This window comes from Corvus kubaryi, unplaced genomic scaffold (assembly GCF_017639235.1).
Source record: "Corvus kubaryi isolate FWS band 111438036 unplaced genomic scaffold, C.kubaryi_AGA036_p1.0 132, whole genome shotgun sequence".
NCBI classification, from domain to species: Eukaryota; Metazoa; Chordata; class Aves; order Passeriformes; family Corvidae; genus Corvus; species Corvus kubaryi.
The window spans coordinates 4,852,656-4,876,230 of NW_024580666.1; the positions used below are offsets into that span (position 1 = coordinate 4,852,656).

The window sequence follows — 23,575 nt, forward strand, 5'->3', positions numbered from 1 at the left end:
TTACCAAAAAAAAAAAAAAAAAAAGGAAAAAAAAAGACCAAAGCTCCAGATGATTTTTATGTTACCTCGGGTAAACAACACTACCAGCAAAGTGAATGTGTTTGTGAAATCACCCATTTAAAAAAAGCCCCCCCCCTAAAAAAAACCCAAACAAATGGACAAAAAAATGTAATTCCTTCATGTAAGATTTTGGAAGACATATTTTTGATATTGCTGTTTGTAATCTGGCTATCAAAGTCAGCGATGGTTACAGTGCTTCCCTAGTTTTTTCAGTAACACAACCTAGAACTCTTGCTGTATGCAATAATATGAACCGTAAATGTGATTTATTTAATTTTAAGAATCAATATATAAGGCAGTTCCTTCCAACGATTGATCGTCTAATATGATTAAATGTAAAGCTTAACAAAGTACCACATTCCCATTATCCGATTCACAAAGACAGATTTGGTTTAAAAATATGCCTGAAACATATTACAGATAATATCCCAGATGATTATTATGTAAACATTGTTATTACAATGAAATTAATTTGATATGAGCTTCATTTCACATTTTTAACGTCAGCGCTGTAACACAGAGGCCTATTTAATCGGTCCAGTATTTGTGCAGGGTTTTAAATGAAGCATACAAAATCTACAGTGTTCTACCTTCTTGTCATGAGGATCCATCTGTTTCCAATTATTGGCCTTTAACTGATGAAGTTCATCAAATTTCATACTAATATTTTCTATGGACAACTGCAGCATATCCCAAAACCCTGCTAAATCCTGGGAGGTCGGCCGTGGATGTGCATTAGGATTCTGTGCAACAGAAGAAAAAAACATGTTGGCTTTAGTACTTCTTAATGTAAAGCATTTGTGCAAATGGTTATGAATCTCGCTAGCAAAGCAGTTTGAGCAGATCCAAGTGATGGATAAGACCCAGAGAGAGGAGCAAAGCAAAGCATTACTTACTGGTGGGTTTTATTTCGAGGAGTCTGGCTCGGTGTTGAGCTGCTGTGCCCTGCAAACCCCCACTCACCAAAGGCAGCAGGTACCCCTGGCAGACTAAGGGTAAAGGGCCCCTGTGGCAGGAGCTGCCTAGGGATGCTCCTGGGCACAACTGGTGGCAATCCTATCTGCACTGAAATGAATTGCCAGCCTCCTCTTCACTCTCATGAGGAAGGATTCCCCCCATGCTCATGCTTGTAAAAAAGTGATATCTGTGCAAATTTACATTTCCTGCATGTGCAAATAGTGATATACCAATGTGTGAACACTTTTTCTACACTCTGAGAATGTAAGGTTTACAAAAATACACCATTTCAAGTAAAATTGTCTCTTATACACCTCAGGCAAAATTCTTCTTTTTTTTGTTTGTTTGTCAAGAATAACCTGTGCAGGGTGAAAAGCTCAGAAGACTACATGCAGAAGCACAGTAAACCCATTTTTACATGTAGATTTTTTGGGAGAATGAAACTGGGACACAGGTGGGGAGCATTGCTTTGTGTGTGCAAACTCATCAGCCCAAGAGCATTGCTCAGAAGAGCACATCTGGACAGTCAGTATCTTCAGCACAGCTTGGGCCAGAGGCTGGTGACCCAAGAAATCCTGTCCTTCCTTCTGTCCCTTCAGTACACCACGGCTCTGAATGCTTTTTGCATGCAGTGGGCGTACATGAAACTGTCCCTGCTCCACTGGCAAGGTTAGCTTGAGGGAAGGCTTTCTACAGGATGTGTCTCTATCAGCTGGTTCCCAGCTGAAACTCTTTAATTAAAATGAGATGTTGCATACACTCACTTCAACCGTGCTTTTCATAAATGCTGAGGAGTCTATACCAGTCAGCAAGGTGTTGTGTGTGCCATGGCCTTGTCAGACTACACTGATAAACTGTTATTAATTTTGTTGTTAATAAATAAATAAATTACTAGTAGCACCTTGCATGATGTTTTACGTGGCTCAAGTTTTACTTTGCCTTTAGTTTTCTTCCTCTTCAGAAGCAATAAACCCAAAAGACTCAGTTGCTTGCCTCATAAAATTTCTATTTGCGCTTTTCACAGTCACACTGACAACAGATTTTGATAGGATGATTATACCATGAAAGGTGCAATTATTGAAAACAATAAAGTATATATTTTTAGAATCATAAGGAGACCAGAGATTACACTTCGATTCCTAGTTTTTCAGTACTTGACACTAGCAGGCTGCCCAGTTGTAGGCTGTTACTTGCAAAGATGTGCAGTCAGAAGGCTTTTTTAATTTTTATGTTATGAATTGGAAGTCTTATGAATACAGAGCCAATTTCTGTTGCATTTGTCCACTGAGGCAGATTTTAGTCTGGGGCTTGTTTCCCAGGAACACATGGGAAAGCCCAACTCGGGAGATTTCTGGTCTACCCTCAAAGACCTTAAGATGCTGTACCCATCTGTGTACCCATGAACTCGAGGGTCAAGGGACAGACCCTTGCTCCTCTGGGGTCAGTAGCAGAGCCTCCTGATAGTTCACCCAAAGCTTTGCCTTTATTTTAAGAATCTCAAGCTATTGTGAAACTCATGGTGACTCTGACAAGTTTGAGTTACTCCCAAATTTATATCAAGGCCTTTACTGGGAAAGCTGCTGTGTTGGTCAGAAAATCAGTTTAGTTTATGTAGGATTATTCGCAGGGTTAGTAAAAGGCACACAGTAGTATCTATCAGAAAAATTACATACCAGGTTTTCTTCACAAAGTTCTCTGAACTGGTAAAATTTCTGGGCCATGAGAAGCTGGGCACTGCCCACTGCAGTTCGAATTTTCCCTAGAACTGAGAGAAAAAGAAGAGTAAGTCACAATGCTTTCTTAGCTGCAGGCAACTAAAAGCCTATAAAAAGAGAGGAGAAAGCTGTGTTGCAGTCAGCTCTGGCTTTCAAAAGGTATGTTATCTTTCAGTCACAAAAAGAGAAGTGCTGATAAACCTAAGGTCAGATCTCCACTAGGCAAAAATATGTAAAAAAATGCTGCATCTTACTCTCATTCCTCCAGTGAGACCAGTTGTAACCGGTTGTAATGACAGTGTAAATATGGCTAACCAAAAGCTTTTGCATGCTGTATAGAAAGCTCACCAGAGATGTCACCACTCATATCACTATGACCCAGGCTCAGGCTTTGAATGAAAACCCAGCTCCCTGCACAAGGACATGCAGCTCTCAAACCCTGTTTGCTTCTCCACCTCACTTAGCAACTCAGGCCTTATTGTCAGGTGTAGCTGGGTGTTGCTCGATCAAAGCCTCAGAAAGGGGATGATTGTTTTAGTGCATGCCAATTTATCTCTTTTGGACCCTCTGAATACTTTCCATGAACACAATCCAAGGCCGCTTCTGCCTTTGAATTCAAATGCCCGGGAGTACTTCAGGCAGCAATCGCACCCCGGCCTCTCCTCCTTGCTGGTGACTTGGAGGGAGGTGTCGAAGAGTCCTAGCACAGCTCCTGCTCTGTCTGAGGACTCCTTTGTACAGACAGCTGGGTACTTACTGCCCCTTTGGACTGACCGAATGCTGTGAAGGGCTGCAGTGAACCAGAAGACAGCCCGTAGTAAATGCCTCTGAATAAAGCAGGAGCTCATACTGTTTTGGTTGCATTCAACCTCACTCAGACGCTGGGATTTTACTGCTGCCAGGGGTAGTTGGCAATACACTGCCCAAACCCAAGGCATAGACTGGTGCATTCAGGGACTCCCTGGGGCTTTGCTGAGTTCTGGTCCAGGGGGAGACTGTGTGTGTGCACTTGTACATGTGTATGTACACGTGTGTATGTGTGTACCTCTGGGCGTGTGAAAAAAGAAGCAAGAATGCAGAAACACAGCGGAAAGGCAGACATAGCCTCAGCTGGCAGGAAGACAGTGAATCCAGAAAAGAGAGTGTGAATTTAGGAACTGCTGAGTGAAAGAATTGATGCTGTGAGCAAGAAAGCAGCTACCGATTTGTTTGACACTTTCAATGCTCAGGAAAAAAACCAAAACTGCCTTTAAAAAACCGGCGTGGCATCACAGATTTAGCTGGCTCCTTCATTGATTTTCCCTCTCAGCTGAAGCAACTTACTATCCCCAATTCTCTGGTTAACAAGTGATTAAAAATTAATTTAATCTAATTTTTAAATATTACCACTTCCTTAATGAAAAACATGAATGGCAGGCACTGTGTCACAGTTGTCACTATCATTTCTACTCAGAGATATTTGTATTGTTCCAGCCCTCAAACAGACACAGCAACTTTTCTGTGACAAATTTACAGCCTGGATGTATGAGAAAGGTGAAGGAGGAACAGGAAAAACAAGCAGATGAAGTGGACTGCTCAAGGTGACTGAATTGCTGGCAGAGCCTAGAAGACATACTACTCCTAAGCTCCCATCTTCTGCACCATCCCTTGAGCGCTTTTTGTATAAGAGCTAAGACAGCGTTAACAGAGCTCCTCTGGGAAAATACTGCTAGTTATTTTGACTTACCACAATGAAAAAAAAAACAAACAACCAAAACCATACATACATAAATACATGTAACAAGATTTTTAGCACTTCATCAGTCCAGTGACTGGCTGCAGTGCTGGCTACCAGAATGCCACCATTCAGTGCTTGGTAAGAGAAAGGCCTCTCCAAGGGATTGAGTAGCCACACGCTAAGCAGATTGGCACAAATACTCATTATAAACTGAAACTCGACCCACAGTAACGTGAAATCTGTGTTCTCCTCCATCAAGGCAAATGGCTTTTCCTCAAGCAGCCTTAAAGCTCACTTCTTAAGGCTGTTGAAAGAAAAGTGGGATGTGGAGTTCATTTATACTTCAGACATACAAAGGGGGGGAAAAAAAGGGGGAGGGAAGAGAGAAGCTTTTCACATTTTTTCAGAACCTATAGGAGAGAGCTCTGTGAACACACACAGAGTCCAGACCTTCATTTTGTTCCCAGAACTCAGCTCAGCACTGCCAGGAAATAGCCGTGAGCTGGAAGATTCACTAAGCAGAATATTTTCAGCATATTGCGCAGGGAGTTTTGCACACAACTCTCATTATTGTTAGCAAGGCTTGCGTGTCTAATTCTATGCGCACAGTGCTGAAAATGGACCCCTTGGTGTGTCTAGCCGTTTATGCAACCCAATATGCAAACCACTCAACTGAAAGGACTTTTCAATAGTAGGAGGAGCTACTCCGAGAGCTTTCATGTGGTTCCCATTGTTATGAAAACTCTTCCCACTGAGTATATTTGGTAACAGCTGCCTCATCTGGAGCTCGGCCACTCTGACACTTCCCAAGACTTGAGAAGCAGAGAAAAAACAGTCTCGACTTCTTAGGATAAAAAAACCCAAAAGAGATGAGGTGGGCTTTTCTTGGAAATATGCACAAAATAAATTGGAAATCACATCCCAAGAATGAAGAAATGTAAATACAACTTGTCGGTGATGGATGGGAATGTGCCCCTTTCTTCTGGGGAAGAAGAGCTTAATATTCAGAGATCTCAGCAGAGGGAAAAGGAAGTCCTTGTCCTTGGCTGCCTAGTGACTGGCTATTTGCCTAAAAACCATCATCCCAGCTGACTGTGGGATGCATGCTGATGCTGTTCTCTATTGTTGCCACTTCTGCTGTAGCTGCGGCTGTATCTAGTCAAGTGTCACTGATTCCTCGCCCCTCAAAAGCAAGGGGTCTGTTAATGTGCAACTCGTCAACAACCAACTCTGTCACGGAAGTTAGGGGGGAAAAACGGACAAAAAACAAAGCATGCAAAAACCTGAAAGGAATCTCTCCAGAAGGCACAAAGCCTTATCAATAGCCTAAGTTTTGTTTCCAAACCCACGTTGCTTTTAGAGTTTCAAGGCAAAGTGCTCATTTTGCTTACTCAGTCAAAATCTCTGGTGCCCAACAGAAAGGCCAAGGTGCAGTGAAAAACCAAAGGCAAAAATAGACCAACAGACTTTCTTAGAAGAAAAGCCTGCAAGGTTTGAAGCCTAATACCAAGGAAATAAAGGGAATTGCAAAGATGATTACTCAAAACACATCAGAAAAGAATCAGAAAAATCTTTAACAGCAAGGGACATGGGGTACAGGAGGAAAAACACATAAACATTTAAATTGATGTGTTCAGCTAATAGGATACAAAGAAAACATATAAAACCAAGCAACAAAAAATCCCGGCCCATCGAGATGCAATCATAATGGATTTAAACACCTGTATAATGTTACTCATGTCTGCTTTCTGTTCCATACAGGGCTATACAGCACAGTCAGCACTGTTGGATCTGAATGCCTTCCAGTAACGCATTAAGCAACATTATTAACATCCATCATGTGCTTTGCTGTCACCCCTTCCCCAGAGGGAGAAGTGTGTGTACTGCAGTGTTTTGTTTTTATAGTTTGAATTTTTCCTTTTTTTTTTTCTCTCCCTTCTTGCTTTGACCTCCCTTCCTTCTAAATCCAGTTCTCTCCTGTAACATTTTTTAAGAGATAGACAATTATGTCTATTCTTGAAGAACTGCTTCAGTATAGCTATTTTGATGTTATTCAGCTACTGTGGGATGCTTCCTCACTATTACTGTTCTTAACTAGGAGTCACAGAATATTATTCTAGGACACATTTCTGTGAATATCCTTGTGTCTCTAATGTCCCAACATGTTCTTCTTTTAAAACATTCTTGAAAATAGACTTGGACTATGTGCTGTTTAAGCAGTAAGTTCTTGCTTCTCTTGTTTCTAAGAATTGCATAGGACCTGTTTTGAAATTGTAGAGCTCTATGTATCTCCCCCTTCCACGTTTTCATCAGAAAAGAAACAGGAAAACAACAAAATAAAAGAATTGTGAACACAAGCAAAAAAATAGTTGTCATCTGCTCTATCTGGGAAGGTGACTGTGTGTTTAACAAGGATAACAAAATATAAGAAAAGAACAGAACCCACCTGAAGTGATGTGAAAAGTAATCATGTAGAAGCCTGGGGGTTTTGAGAAGGGGCAGCATTATTTGGCCTTAAAACCCCAACTGATGTATTTGCATTTCAACTTTGACAGGCCCCAGGGTCTAACAAGTGACAAAGGAGGCACTTTAGGACTGTGACTATCAAATGCCCTTAATGTGAAAACACCTGGTTGATAGTCAGGGCCCAAGCTAGGGAACAGAATACCAGAGACTTGCTCATTGCCCCAGGAGCAAGTAGCAGGAACAATGGCTGAAATTACAGGGACACAGCCGGACATTTGCGTTGCAGATGTTGGCTGGGCACTATGCATATGAAGCAATCCTGCCACAGAGCTGTCACAATCCATTTCCAAGCCAGGATGGACCAGCATTTTAGCCTATTCCTGTTGACAGACCTACATTTAAATAACACCAAGCATGACAAAAGCCAGGAAATTCAAAGTTAAAGCTACTGCTCAGGTCTTAAGCTCAGCTATTAAGGAGAAAACAGCCAAATGGAACAAACTAGGGAAGGAGCAATCCTTGCTTTGAGTAATATATACTCACAGGAGCGATCTTATTGAAATTAATAGGGCTGTCTGCATGAGCAAATGCTGTTCATTTGGATTAAAGCAGTTTCCATGTGTTGTCTGACTTACTTGGATTTTATTAGCACATTTAATGTTTTTTTCCCTAACTAGATCGTTTCCTTGCTTGTGGATTTCACTTTTTGCCTAGATAGCCTCTGGGCACTGGTAGGGCTTTCCTTAATCGCTTTCCTTTGAGAAACCCTCGTGTATGGAGAAGTCCCTTCTGGGGAGAAAAGAAAACCAGAACAAGAAAAGGATGAGTTGGGCATACGGCCAGAGGCATGTAGCCGGGGGGATTCCAGCAGGACTCGGCCACATAGTCAGGCTGGTGACCATCCCTCTGCACGGCTTCTCCAGCCCACTGCAGGATGAGGCTGGCTCACTCCTCAGAACGGCAAAGATCAGGATTGCCTGGAGAAGCCTCGCAGAGGAATGGCAAATGGTTTTCCTTGCTCATGGCTGAGACTGAACTCTTTTTCTTTTGCCATGCACAGCTATTATGAAAAATGTACCTTTTCCTTAATTTTCTTCTCTCGTGTCTAGCCTTTACTCATGTTTTCTTTTGAAACAATCGAAACAAACCAAAATAGCAGAGAGTGTGTAAGCATTGCATAATTTGCCAGAACTGGATGAATTTGCAAAGACTCTGGTCCTAAGCAGTAAGGTTCCTGCAGATTTGAGGTCAACCTTTATTTACAGACTAGCCCAGAGGCTTTATTCACAGATTAGCCCATATACACTCAAGAGTTAAAATGACATGTCTTGTAAGAGCCTTGGTTTTCTGTTTTTAGTTTTTACTTGATTGGCCTGGCTTGTCTCGCCACTAAACCCACATTACACCTGACTTGTGGTGAATCAGGCCTGCTGTTTGCTTCCGATAGTTATCTTTACACCAAAGCCCCAGTACAACCCCATGTGAAAGAGAAACTTCTGGAGGGGGCGCAGGGGGAGGCAAAATGAAGATTTGTGGTTCTTCCAAGAAGGTCAGTGCTCCATGTGAAATACAAACAACAGCAAAAAAAACCCCAAACCTCTAAACACAGGCCAAGGCCATAGGATTATGTTCCTGTGCCCACCGCTGCTGGGGAAAAAAGTGGTCAGAGATGTGCAGGGAGCCAGGTCTGATGCTGTGGATTTTGTGTGTAAATGGTGACAGCAGAGGCCTCAGCCAAAACAACAACTGTAGTGAGGTCATCAACCAACAACTGTAGTGAGGCCCTGCCTATTTGAAATTTTGCAGGGGAGAGGTAGGAGGAGTAAGCAGATGGTTGAGGAAAAAACAGAAAAAGTCAACTGTTGATTTCACTTGAGGCCTGATCCAAAGTGTCAATCAATTCTCACAAGGTGTTTAGCCTCAGATGTGTAACATCTTTTTTTTTTTTATGAGAGGCCTAGAGTTTGTAGCCAACCTCCCTGTAACTGCAAAATACACTGAAATCATATCAAGTATGTTAGCTTAAAGTGTGAGTGGTGTTCATCTGCCTGTCACACATGTTGCGGCTTTATCAGAAAATGATTTCAGCTAAAACCAGAATATACTATACAATAAATAATTCATGGCGGAAGGGAAGCCACATTTCTCTCTATATTGGCATTTCATCGTGCAGCCGCTGAACCACAGCTTGTTTTTATACAGAGCAGCAGACTCCATTTCCCAGCTAGAAACATTCAATCCCATCTGGTAGATTCATTCCCAGCTAGATAATACCCAACGTATCTATGTAACATACAAGCTACTGTCAAACAGCAGCGAGCCGTCTCCCCGAGACAGCTGTTCCGCACAAGGGCCGCATTGTCTGAGGGAAGCGCGGATCGTTTTACGTGGAGCGCCGGGGGGATGAGCCCTCTGTCAGCTGCCATGGCATCGAGAAAACCTCGCTCATCACACGTTCTCGTTATTTTGTTATCTGGCCAAACACATGCTGGGGATGTCAGGTTGGAAACAAAGGGTGCATTCCCTGCTCTGGTTATATTTCATTAGGGAAAGCAAAGCAAACACACCTCTTCTCCTCCTTTCCTCTCTCTCTTTAAAGTTTATAGATGTATGAAAAAGACGTTTTTCGGGGCAGGGTTTGTAACAACCAGGCTTTTGTTTCTGGCACTGCTGAGCAGGCAGAGCAGCCCCGGCCATATGCTTTTCCTTGGCACCAGGTAGAGTGGGACGTGCTGAGCTGCAGCAGAAAGCCCTGCGCAGCCTCTGTGGGAGGCATCTGACACGTGCCAGAGCAGCTGACAGCGTCACACTGGAATAAGTACTGCAACAGCGGCTACCAGACCCAGGTGACCCTTTTCCTCCTGCCATTTCCAGTGATCACAAGAAGTGACAGGATACATGCCATATGTGCTGTAAGGAGGCATTGGGAATAGCCAACCTAACCATTCCTTTATCTTCCCCATAACTGACTCCTCCACCTGATAGCTCATAGAGCCCTTTAAAACTGCCTCATATCAAAGACACCAAGACATTGAGAGAAAATTCTATGTAGATACACAGTTTCTGCATCTATCAGCCTCGTAAAATTCACTTCATGTTCTTTACCTACTACTTTATTTGTGCACCAACTACCTTGGTGCACAAATAAAATATTAATAGGTTTTTCCAGTATTATCAGTTCATAGAATGACAGAATAGTTTGGGTTAGAGAGGACCTTTAAAAATCATCTAGTTTCAGCTCCACTGCCATGGGCAAGGATATCTTCCACCAGACCAGGTTGCTCAAAGCTCCATCCAACATGGCCTTGAACCCTTTCCTGGCATGGCACATCCACAACTTCCCTGGGCACCATCGTTCCAGTGCCTCACCACCCTCATCATAGAATATGTTTTCCTTATGACCAGTCCAAGCTGTTATGACAAAGAGAAAGCAATTGGGTTTTGTGGCTTTGACTTATAAAAGTTGTGTGTTTCCTATTTGTTATGTGCTCACACTTCTTTTTCAATCTAAAATCTCATAGTTTATGAGGTTTATGTATTTCTTCGTACTACAGAAACAACATAAACCCTTTTATTCGGATACAGGTTCAAAGAGACTTTTGAATGCATTGATGGTGTGAGGGGAAAAAAAAGATTCAAAAATTCTAGAATTTGAGCAATCTGGACCTGCTTTTAACATCAAAACTCCTATATTTTTTCTTCAGAAGAAACTGTTAGCCTATATATAACATAAATTTTGTAGAAATATAAAACCTTTACATATCTTAAAACTCAGGTTATCTTATACCTGCCATTAAAAATCAATTTCCAGTTGCTTGCAATTGTGTCTAACTGACTACCTAGATCATACCTCTTCATTCACTAGGTTGAATGGAAAGTTCCAGCAGAAACAGCTTACGCATTTCTAAGGATTTTTTTTTCCAGTGCTAATTTCTTTCCTTTCATGAATCAAAACCTTTACATTTCAAAATAATTCAAACACCTCTCTTCTTGAGAGGAAGGGTTAGAAATTTTTAAGAAGCAATTCTGAAGCTGAAGTCCTTGCTTTGGTAGAGGCTAATTTGGGGATTGGAAAAATATTACTTGTATATCCAGGAAAATAGGTGTGCCTATATTGTAAAAAACTGAATGCTATATATGCAGCTGCTCCTTAGTGTTTCCCAGAAGCTCCCTTCTAAAATTTGAAACAGCTTCATTAGCAAGGATCATGCTCGCAAGCTCACAGATTTACCTCTGTCTAAAAGCTGACAGCTAGCAATAGTACTGTTCCTTGTAAGAGAAATAAATGGAAAAAACCCTTCAATTTTTACTGGGAGAAAAAATTCTGGACCAGGAAACACATGTTCAGCCCTTCTGCCCTAATTAGAGTGAACGGATAAGATGTGAGCAACTCAACCCTCAACCCTTCTGAGTAATGAAGGTTTATTAGACAGTCCCATTACCTTACAGGTGAGTTAATATTGCTGACAATGGTGACAACTGAGATGTAGTTTGCATGTGTGTGGTCTTTTATCACACAATATGAAGAGCTTGTTCTATTGGGACAATCAGAGACAAATGAGAACTGCAAGGGAGATGTAGGGAAGCTGGAGAGGGCAAGAGAGAGAGAGAGGACAACTTGGAAGCATAACTGAAATCTCTTTCAGTAGGGAGAAACATCTAAATACTCTTATGCCAATCACCATCTGAAAAGGCAACTGAAATATTAATTTAATTAAAAGGAACTACAATCTGTAAAACTATATTCAAAGGTTATGAGAAGTGATTCAAGTAGAAGAGTTAAGAAACATTAATACTACAAGATCCCTAACCACACTCTCCTAATTATCCGTTGAACTATGCAATCCCAAAAGCTAATACCACTGGAGTTTCAGAAGTGCCGAGCATTTGCATTCCCTGCCAGCTTTAATAAGGATTATTATATACATACACATACGGTCCTTTTGAGAATCATGACTGTATCTTCATTAGCTAAGTAAGAAAGGGCACAATATAGAATTCACTGGAGTGAATTTGACCTATATTAAATCTGTCTTTGCAGTTACAATATTACTGTGTGTGGTTACTTACTGTCCTCAGGTAAGTTGTTTTCACGTTCTTCTCTCTCCATCTGTTGGCACCAACCCTCCATACGGTCTCTCTCTGCCTGAAGTAGCTTCAGAAACCAGTGGCCGTCTCGTGGGCACACTGACCTTTGAACAGCTTCTAGAGGATCTTCAGTAATAGAGTCAATCCATGGGTCAGGAGGAGGTAAAATTGATGGATCAAAATCTGTCTCAAAGTCATCATCCACTGCACATGCATGGTAATGGTTTCCTGACCCTTGTATGCTAACGGTAGAGGTGCTTGCATCTCGGGAGAACTGTCTTGATATTTGTCCAGAACATGTATTGTCCTCTTGAGGGTCAATTATTTCAAAGTTCTCATGGAAATCCAGGTCTGCTTGCACAGCTGTTGTTACACTATTAGATCGTGTAAACCTGCGGAAGCTTTGGAGAGCACAAACAGAAAATATTTAGAAAATTTTTTCTAGGTAACACGGTATGGAAGGACTTACTAAGATTCTACCACTCTTCCTAAGACTGGCAGTCACAGCTCAGTGCTACATTCAGGTGTTTTTTTTCTTGAAATGATCAGCATAAGCTTTTTTTCTCATTGCAAGCAAACAAACAAGCATCTCTCTTTTTCCATGCAAGCTCACTGTTTATTGAGACAAGGACCTCTAATTGTTGTGTGGTTTAACAAAGCCAGAGGCCAGCCCAAGAAACAGCTAACAGTGCCAGTAGCTCAGGATTTTAGTTTACTGATTAATGTAAAGTTAAAGGGGTCCAATTTTCAGAAGTGGTTTATCTTTTGATTTTTAAAATTCACACCCCTTTGAAGTTACACATCCAAACTCACAAGCCACATTTAAAAATCATACATGCGAAATCAATCAGATAGTAACAGCACTGAGTCTACCACATATGTAACATTGCACATCCCATTTATACAAAAAAAGTATTTTTAATTCAGAAAAGTATTTTTATTGCTTCTTCATAATTACTCTTCATAATTATACATCTTCCATCTCTCACAATTTTAGCGCCCATTACCAGTGTCCAGACATTTTGTTTTTCACATTCAAACTTCAGTTTCAACCTGATCTTCTCTTTTTCACCAAAGCTAGTGTTCTGCCTCTGTCTGTTTTACCCTCACTGTGATGGCTGCTATCCTGTAGGTAGCTTCCTTTCACCTTGCAGAGTTCCCCTGTGTTGGGGCATCTTACGGCCGAGAACAACTCTGAGGGTGAAGGCAAGAGCAGGGGAGAGAGGAGGTTTGGGGGTTTGGGTTGGGGTAGGTTTTCTTTATGTAAACAGGACTTCAAATTCTGCAGTCCAAGGCACCTGAGGTGAAAAGGCTGACAGAGGAGGAGCACAGAGAAGTATAAGGAGTGAAAGACAACTAATGCTGTTGCAGGGGGTGGTAATTAGAACCCATTTGATCAGCAGTGAATCGTGGAGGGCGTAAGTGGAAAACAAGTGAGGCAGACAGCTGTCTTGCCCCATGATGAAAAAGAAGGTAGAACCATAAATTAATTAACATAGATGTTTCTTAAATTAGTAATATTTAAGGTTCAGAATTAACATAGTTTTTAACTGAATAGGGACAGATTCCCATCTCCTTACTAGTCTAGCATGTCTGTGCACTCATGAAGCTAGTAGTTAGTCTCCAATTTGTTCCCAATCTCACATCTACACTTGAAACGAGTGTTAGGACCCATTTCCCTGTGATATTTTGGCTGTTTTGCCCTTGTCAGTTCTGTTTTTAGCTTGAGCTCAAGCAGCAGTGAAAATGCTGAAAAGATGGTGAAGCGGGATGCTGGGCACCATTTCACTTCCTTTCGTTTATATTCCACCTTCCGCTGAAGAGCAATAGCCAGTTAGACAAGTACAACTAACAGCATAATTTCTTCAAGTATATTTAGTCTGCATTTGGTGAGGGAGCAGATGGAAGGATGCTGGGGGAGAATTTAATGTCCTATATACCTGGTGCATCCACATAGCTCAGGAGGACTGCAGCAGACTTCAAGGAGAATTGTAATAGGTCCTGCTGATAGAGGAAATTAATGGCTGTTGATCTGGGGCTTTGAGAGGACTAGAGCAAAGCAAAACATGAGTTGAGAAAAGCCCTTCAATTAAAAAAAAAAAAAATTTCCTCTGCAGAGGGAAGCTCAAATTAACTTCTCAGGCATACCTATCCCAGGAAAACTTTAATAATAGATTGTGTACACAAACATTTTAACATAGTGCTTGTTGCTTGCAGTTTTTTTGAAACAGGCTTTGTTAAGTGATACAAAAGTCATGGTTGTGACACTAGTTGTGCATGCTATGCACCAGCAAACTGAAAAATAAAGAGTGAGCAGAATTCTTCAGCTTGGTAGTATTTATCCTTTGGGAAGCAGAGGAAAGCATTTTGTTACAGATTGATACAGCAGAAAAAGTTAGAAAGGGAGGACAAGAGTAGCTGGGGAGGTGGAATCACTTCCATAGGAGAAAACATTTAGAAAACAGATGGCTTATGAGGACTATGAGAGATCTATAAACTCCTGTCTAGGGGATGTTTCACCATTTCTCAGAGTGCAATAACGATGGGGAGGAAGGCAGCTTAGAAGTCTAAAGATCTACATCTAGTGAAAGGAAGTACTTCTTCACACAATGTGTAATTAAATTGCCACAGAATCTTGGAAAAACCAAAGGTAAAAATAGGTTCAAAGAGAACCTAATCAAATTTGCAGGAAGAGCCATTACACAGATGTTATATCGGCTTAGGAAGTCCCTGAACAGCAGAATACTAAATTGGGAATATCTACTGGGAGAAGTAGTACTTAGTTCACACCCTTTATCCTTTACACACACTCCTTTACACTTTTCCTAAGTATCTGCTATGGGCCCCTGGCAGAGAAAAGCTCTTATACTACTATTAGTGATTAGAAAGACACTAACATTAGGCTGGCATTACAGTGGAAATCTATTTGTCCAATCCATGTTAGTTTTTTAGAAATTGCTTTAATTTGACCACCTTACAAATCCCTTATCTGCACTGAAGTGCATGCATGCACACACACACACACACACAGAGAACATGTGTGCCCACACAGGCATGCTGTCTGAAGATTTCTTTTTAGTTATTTAGTCAGGGTTCACTGAAAGCCAAGGCTCACAGTGTACTTTTCCACACCTTCCACAGCACTGGTGGACAAATGCCTTTGTCCAGGCTTGCTCTTCTCCATGTCCCTACCTCCATGTCACAGCCACCTTCTGCTTTCTTCAGTGCCCTAGACTCTGACAGTCTTCTGTTTCAGATGACCACTTGTATTTTCAGTTCACACCCTGGCTTTTCAGTGTACGCCAAAACCCAAATGTGAAAACATCAAAATCTACTTGACAGGAGGACGTATTGCTGGAGGCTCTACATTTCATGTCTTTCAGGAGTGTACTCTTACTGGGTGCAATATGAACTAATGCCACCAAAACCAGACTCTGCTTAACAAATGAAATAGAATGACCTACTTTTTTTGCCTTTGTTTAATCTATATAATAGTATGCTACAGGTTTGCTTGACAGTTTCTTGGCACTGGATTATGTAACTTACCTGTCTTCAAAAGAAAAACAACTTGGCAATAGAATATAGCATCAATTCAAAATTAAAAAAATATTTCCAAGGAAATGCATTTTGAATAAAATGGAAATACAGGAAGGCACTTACTATCTGCCTGCCTCCAACTCATCTATACAAAATGAGTAGATGATAATAGATGGTAATTTTAGTCTCTGACACAGCTTCCTCATTCACTTCCAGGATGTTTTACAAAATACCATTTGTGTCCCACATGAGCGTTTTTTGCTTTGCTCTCAGTTAAAACTCCATACTAGAGGAGAGCTGTTGAAGCTAATGCCAAAGTTTTTGATACTTCTACCATATAAAACATTTACAAGGCATTCACATTCTACCTAAAAAAAAAAAAGTTCAAAACAGAGGTTTGCTTCTTCTTCTGCTTTCAGGCTTGGCCCTTTTGTACTCAGCTGTGCCCTGCAGGCGCAAGGTGTAATTACAGCTTCAGAGAATTGCTGCAGATATCTGGCCTAAGGTGCAGAAAGCCATGAAACCTCAAACTGGATAAACCAGTAAGGAGAACAACAGAACGATGTGTTTTGAACAAAGCACGGTCACTTGTTAGCATTCAGCTCTCAGCTTCTAAGTCTTCTTTTGGTTTCTCTTGCAAAACGTGTTTACAATTCAACTTAGATAACTTAATTCATTTCTAAAAAAACCCTCCAAACCCAAAACCCCAGAAAAGATCTAGATTTCAAGGCAACTGATGCATGGTCAATCTCACAGGCATTTAGGTTAAACTCAGCCTTTCTTTACCCACTGGCTGTCCTCCTTCTTTATGGTGGGCTTCTCTATTAAGGTTGCAGCTGCTGTCAGCAGAACAAAAAAAACTGCAGAAGGAGTTAGCAGATATGGTACCATGTCTTCTAATGGCAGAAACAATATTCCTGCCCCAACCCCATTCCTTACAGCAGCTCATCTTTGTTCGCCACACTGTTTTAAGCTGGTTGGTTTATTTGTTTTGTTGTTTTTTACCAACTCTTGGCCTTTGCATTGCAGAGCAGACATGCTGGCTGGAGCACTCGGCCTCCCTCCAGGGCTCGGTCTGGGGCAGGGAATCTATTGCCAACCAGCAGAGTGTGATCAGAAATTTATGGCCCCTTCTGCCAAGGCTAGGCCTGCAGCAGCCCACCAGCTGTCTGGGAGCCACCAGGGCTGTAAGGGTTTCCTTGGATCATGGGCAGCTGTAGCCATGGAAGGAGATTGGCCCTGCCAGAGCCAGGGCCTGCTTTGCCTTTTGTTGACCAGAGCAGCAGTTCCTCCACCAAACATGCACAGGGTGGGAGGAGGTGTGGGGAATGAGTTCCACCAGGGTGGGACTGGCCAGAGGAACTGGTCTGGGTTGCAAGGGACGTTTAAAGGTCACCTAGTCCAACCTCCCTGAAATGAGCAGGCACGTCTTCAACTACATCAGGTTGTTCCAAGCCACGTCCAGCCTGACTTTGAATGTTTCCAGGGGTGGGGCATCTATGACCTTCAGAATTTCTCACTGGAGTGGCTTCCACCATGGAGAACATACATAGCCAGAAAATGCTGCTGAGAAAAGCCATGCAAGTAGCTCATGGAATCACAGAATATTCTGAGTTGGAAGAGACCCACAAGGATCATCAAGTCCAACTCTTAGCCCTGCACGGAACATCCCCCAAGCATCACATCATGTGCTTCCTGCTTAGCTTACCCAAAATACAGACTTGAAAGTCTTAAAGAGTGCAGAGTTGAGAAGTTTGAGTTAGACTGTAGGATTGGCCTATTGGATAGGGAAGACACTAAAACCTGAGTATTTTTTGTTGGACAGTAAGTAACCAAACCCAAAACCCCACATGAATAAAACAGAAAAATATGGCTTTATATAGTAACAAAATCCAAAGGTGTGAGGGTTTTTTTCCTGGAAGAGACAGCACAGGATTTTTGTTTGATTGTTTGCTTTATGTTACCACATGGTTATTTCAAATTATTCCCCTTTATACTGTATCAAGAGGTGTGCTGTGGTAAGACATACTTTGTGTATCAAGATCTTGTGGTAAGACACACTTTTGTGTGTCAAGATATGGGGGCATTTTTCTCGGTGCCGCAGAAACCAGAAACCGGAGAAGGACCATCTGTCTACTGCAGTCTCCCATGGCAGTGTTCTTACTCCATTGTTTCAGTATTCAAAAATTCTTGTGATGGCAAATCAAGTACAATTACCAGCTGATAGTACACCTAGAACAATGAGCGTGGCAATTTTTGGGGTGACGGCGTAATAGGAGGAGATCTTGTGGCAGACAAGATAAATTGCAAGAGAGGCTAAAACTGATTACAGAGCTGTGGGACTGAAAATCCCTTGTTCACAAAGAATGCATGCTAATTGTTCTGGCAGAATATATTATTTCTTTTTTTTCTGCCTCAGTAGAACTGGTTGACTTCTAACAACTCAGTTATCTTCTGTAAGTGAGGAGGGTGGTCCCTTGAGGTCAAGAAGAAGTTACAGGTAGAGGGAAAGGACAAACAGAAATGGACAGAAATTGAAGTGCCCTGAGATTGCATGGATCAGTTTCATTAGGTACACATTTCAAAACTGCCCTGGAAGGAAAAGGGGCAGAACATCTTGGTTAGGGTTTTGTCAGCATCATGGGGAAGGTCAGGTGAGAGATAAAAGACTAACAGCAGTAAGATCATGAGGTTGAAAGAAATGCATATCAATTTCTCTCCAAGAGAATGACTGGACAGAGGTACTTTATAAATGTTAGAAATCACAGAGCTGCAGGTAGTGAATGGGTATGAAAAAGATTATTGAGAGCAGGCAGCATGAAGAACTGAGGATAAGATGAATACCAGCAATGCATCCAGTTGTTATGTGGTCAGGTAGCAGGAGGCACATTTATCCTTTGAGCAGTTCAAGAGGAGAAGGCAGACTGAGGCATTTGTCTTGGCAGGAGGCCCACGTTACAGAGAGTGAAGAGCCAATGAAAGGTCTGAGTTGAGATGGAAGACTGAAGAGAGAGAGCTGTCCTCTGAAGATGCTCTGTTTTTGAATTACTTAGATCAAGAAATGGAGGCAAAATGTTTTGCTTACTTGGTGCAAACAGAGAAGCAGGAATATTTAAAAGGACATGAGGAGGTAAGACTCCCAAGAGTGAGAATGACAATCGCATGAGGTGAGGGAAAGGGGAAGGAAAGAGCAGGAAGCTAAGAAGAGGACTGAAAGTTGTGGTAGGCTTTTGGTGCATCAGGCAAAGAGCTTTCTTGTTTTGTAACAGAGTACTTAATAGCTTCAACTGTCAAGGAAACATGATCAATTTACTGTATTTATCCTTTCTGCTGTGTCCTTCTTCTCATTTTATATTTATTTAGTATTTCTGAAGTCTGGAATATTTTTAAAAACATTAACTTCTCAAAGATTCAGGTAAAAAGGGCTTGTCTTAGGCTTTGCAGATGTTATGGTGCAGGGGCAGTGAAGAATGTACTGTATTTACAATTCTATTCCTGTAACAGATAATCAATACATTGTGCTCTGCTGTGTTAGGGAAAAAAAAAAAAAAGAGTGTGAGTGCCCAACTGTGATGATAAGCCCTTTGTGTCTTGAGTGCACTCATTTTCTAAGGACTAGGGGCTGTCCTTTATCAGCCAGTTTACTTCTGAAAGTCCATGATAGATTGCTGCTTGCTCGTCTGCTCCAAACAGCAGCAACCTCAACTTTATCAGCAAGGAAACCCCCAAACACAGCTGTCAGTAAGTAATGCAGAAATATTGCTTGCTCAGGGCAGACTCTCACAGGCAAATCTTACCTTTTTCTCTGGAGCAATAAAAACTGCAGTAGAAAGAGGACTTTGGAAGTAAGATATTTACAAACAGCCATTTCTTCCTTTCTTTGCGGGGAGGGTTGGGCTTTTGGGGTAGTTATTTCCTTTGTGCTCAGGCTGAAGTGAAATGATCCTTCAGCATCTATTCTAATGTGCTCATTTATCTACTGCTGGAAGAGTTGTGGGTAAATGGGGCTAAGGTCTAACACATAAAGAAATGTCTGCCAGGGAGAGATGTTTTAGCAGGTTAATGAGGAACTTGGTAACAGCCTAGCAGGGTCATTGCAAAATCACATTTCTTTTTTCTGAAATCACTTTAGCCTTTCAAAACCACAGGAAAATGCTCTGCTACTTTACAGGCAGATTTGGTTGAATTGAAAATGGTGTAGATAACATGCTATTTTTGAGTATTTTTATCACAAGTAGGAAAAAACTGGTGTGAAAATGGACATCTCCACTGGCTCTTGCAGTCAGCAGGCCAGAGAAGGAGAGAGGGCCTGAATTTTGTCAGCTCAGATTTGCTGCACCCAGGTTTTCTCTGGAGAGATTGCATGGATAACTTCTCCCTCACTAACAAGTCCTACTGCACCAAAGCTTTGCCTGTGACACAGGAGGGTACTGAGAGTTATCAAGAAAGTGGCTCCGGCATCCAAAAGTCACACTGTGCCCAAGCGGCCTGAGAAAAGAGAATAAAGACTTGGGTGGGTACTTGGAGTCACAGCAACACTGGGCAGGCCGGCACTCTCAGAGGCAAGGGGAGAGTCTGGCTTTTCTTCAGCCACTGAATCCAGTTTTGGGAAGGAAGTTAAGATTTGCAGTTGTGGTCAAGCACTCAAAAATTTTATGTGCCTCCCAAGTGCTACGCACAGTTATGCTGCCCTGCAATGTAACTGCAAATTTGTCATCAGAAAAAACCATGAGCCATAAAGACAGCTGCTCTAGTTTATTTTTTCTTTTAAATGTTTTTTTCTTGAAGTATATTTGTTTTCTAATTCAGGGTATACTGCAGATTGTAGGGAGAACAGAGTTTTACAGGCTTGCTTTGTAATCTCAACAATTTTCTGCAAGGAAGCAATTGTAATGAAGAGATGTCTGGGTGAGATACCTGAGTAAAAGCATTCAGTTCGGCTCTGCCAGTGCTCTGTCACATGTGGCTGAAATTATTCTGCTGAAATACAAGGTAAACTTTTCCTCATCAGTTCTATGCTGCTGCAGCCATCCCGAGACTAATACTCCAGCTGCAACACTGTTTAGGTAGATTTTCTGGGGGAAAAGAGATTACCTGTAATATATTAGCCCTCAAAATATGTGGCACTTCTCTTCCATTTCTCTCACTGGTCCTGAAAAATCTTCTCTGAAAAATAAGAACTACAACATTTGCAAGACTCAGCTTTTCAGCTGGGTGATCTAACAGTTCATCCAGGAAGCAGGTTTATGTGGTCATGTGTGCAGGAACTAGGGCTCTTAAAAATTAGTTGCGGCATAATTATTTACTTAAGAAAAACAGGATTAACTTTTACTCACCACTTCTCCTCCTCTACTTGCACTCCAATGGACTGGAACTTACTGGTTACTTTATTGTCACCTGGTATGGTAGATTCTTCAGCACCATCAACCTTAAAACACCCAAAACAGGACAGGTAATTAGAATGTATTTTAGCAGAGATATCACCCAGCTACTTGCAGTTTCTGTGCTCCTTAACTATTAAGTGTCTGCACATAGAGCTTGTACCATGAGTTCCTTCATCTAGTCAGATAGTTTGTCTGTGGTGTGTCAATTTCTGATGTTATTAGTGAATATTCATTATTCTTGCTAATCTGTAAAGCATTTCTGGAAAGACAATATTCAGCCTGCAACATTTTGGATTGGATTTTATCCAGTATTTTATGGAGGCTGGATGCTCACATTTGTCAGAGCACATCTCAGCAGCTGTAACTTCAGGTACTGCGCTCCACCATTTGTTTGATTTTACCTTCTATCTGTATGTGCATGTATATGTGAATTCATGTCAGAATTATGTGTTTATTTTGTTTAAATGTTAGTGTCTCAGAGCACTGCAGAGATAAGATTTAAAGAAAGCAGATAAGAGTCTTAGATGCATTTTCTTTACTGCTTCATCACACACACAGGTGGTCCCCAGGAGTGATTATACCACATCTCCATGAGATTTGTACCAGTGGTATAAAGTTAAAATTTAACTTTAAATTTAAGGTGTGTCTTTGAGCAAAATCACAATATTCTGGGTCCAATCAGTGTAGTTTTTAATTCCCAATGCTATATATAACATGGACAGTCATACAAGAAAAACATTTTCCAGCAGACAGAATTTTTGGGCAATAGCAGTGTCATGAAGTGACCCGTAAACTCAAACTGCCCATGGGTGTGCAAAATCTCCAGCTGTAGTTGGTGGCTATTCCACCAGCAACTTCTTGCTGAGAGCCACTTGACCAGCCTATGCAGGAAAAGCGCTCAATGAGGAATGGGAGTTACTGAAGTTGTTCTGTGTGGTGAGGTACTTCCCTGATACTGAGGGTTCTGGGGAGATAAACACGCCTTAAATCCCATAACTGACAGAGTGAAGCAACCTTTTGATGGAAGGGCTTTTCTTTGCTTAACTTTCCTTGTTTGCTCAGCAGATCTACAGCAAAGGCTTGCAGTGTCCTGAGAGTGACTGAGGGGTGTAGAAGGCACACTAGGTTCATCAGAAGTGCACACTAGGTTTATTTGACAGAGGAGAAAGAAAACGAAGAATATGCCCGTGGCTAATGCAGCTTGCCCTGCTCTACAGAGATGGGTCAAACTATCATTAAGGTGTATACTCAGTCTGAGTTCAGACTAAGCCTGAACTAAGCTCACCTTATTCTGTGGAGAGAGACTGACTCTATACTGCCAGTCAGAGGACTGACAGTGTACCTACCTCCTTTAGGGCAGTTGTTTGTAAGAGAAGCAATTTCTGGCATCGACAGCTATCTTAAGGTATTTCTACTCCCACACTACCCCTTCAGCTGTACTAGCATGACTGCTTGTGCAACGATGCTGCAAAATGGATCAGACAGCAGACTAGTCAAGTAGTTTTCTTTTATCTGTGAAGCCTGTCTGACTCTAAAAATCTCATTGATGTGCACAGCTGTGAGGGTGGCACCATGCACAGGCAGGAATCCTGTAAGGCTGTATCACTGCTGAAGGTTTCACTTCATGGCATCCCAGCTTCAGGCATCTCCATTAGTTTGTGCACAAACCCCGCCTTGGCAGACCCTCATGTACCATCCCCAGCTTTCATGATTATTTCATGTGATTTATATTGGTCATCTGCAAACTTCAAAGTTTAAGAGGGAGATTGTCAAAGGCTTGAAGAGCATTTGGAGCTCTATTTTCCTCAGATCTCAGGAAACTGAGGCCTCTATACCTTTCTAAAGCAGCATTTGTTACTTGCAGCACTACCTTAAGAAGAGATAGCAGGGAGATGGTCTCTCAAGAACCAGGATTCACATTACCATTGTTCATTTTGGCTTCTGCAAACATGGAAATTATTGCCTTGCACCCATTATCTTTGTCTGCTAAGGGATCTCAGTTTCTTTGATTGCTGAAATAAGGGGTTACAATAATAAAATGACACCTTAGGCTTGGCTGGGAATGGGAATAAGTAACAGAGGAGCTTTCCTCTGTCCCTGTCCCTCCTGGATCTTGCTCCTGCATTTAATACTGAACATCAGCCCTTCTTTAAGAACATACCCAAAACAAACAGCTGTGAAGCAGTAGAAGTCTACAACAAAGGCAGTGAACTGAACCCACAGGCAATAGTTATTATTGCCATTCCAAGATGAAGTGAGAGAAAAGTCTCAGCTTCTCCAGCAGCTGAGAAGGGATGGCATACTTCAGCACAGAACCTCTCATCTATCTCGTCAGGCTGATACAGAGATTTCAGGGTAAATTCTTAGGCTTTACTAATCAGATAAGCCTGTCCAGGCACACAGTGCTGTGCTTACGACCACCTTCTGCAAGAAAAAAAAATCGTGTCTTCTTGTGAAGGCCGATAAGCTGTGGATTGCTATTCTATTTGTTTGGGATTCATCTCCTGTCAAAAACCTGTGTTGATTCTCAGTTGATTTTAAGTTCAAGTACTTTGTTTCAAAAGCTAATCCTGCAAGCAGATAGTTGGGAGTCCTATGCAATGCATTTTTTTTTGGGGGGGGGGGGGGGGGGGGGGGGGAAAGTATAATTA

The 23,575-nt window shown here is 41.7% G+C and overlaps 1 protein-coding gene across 7 annotated transcripts in view; it reads right to left on the reverse strand.

Annotated features, from left to right (window-relative positions):
* Positions 1–23,575, reverse strand: part of DLGAP1 (DLG associated protein 1) — a 419,505-nt gene that overhangs the window by 6,183 nt on the left and 389,747 nt on the right. For all 7 annotated transcript variants that reach the window (XM_042030616.1, XM_042030634.1, XM_042030590.1 and 4 more), the window contains 4 exons: positions 20,877–20,968; positions 11,986–12,404; positions 2,691–2,782; positions 651–803 (listed from right to left, as the gene is read on the reverse strand). In XM_042030616.1, coding sequence (XP_041886550.1) covers positions 651–803; positions 2,691–2,782; positions 11,986–12,404; positions 20,877–20,968 — 756 coding nt within the window. The remainder of the gene's footprint in view (positions 1–650; positions 804–2,690; positions 2,783–11,985; positions 12,405–20,876; positions 20,969–23,575) is intronic.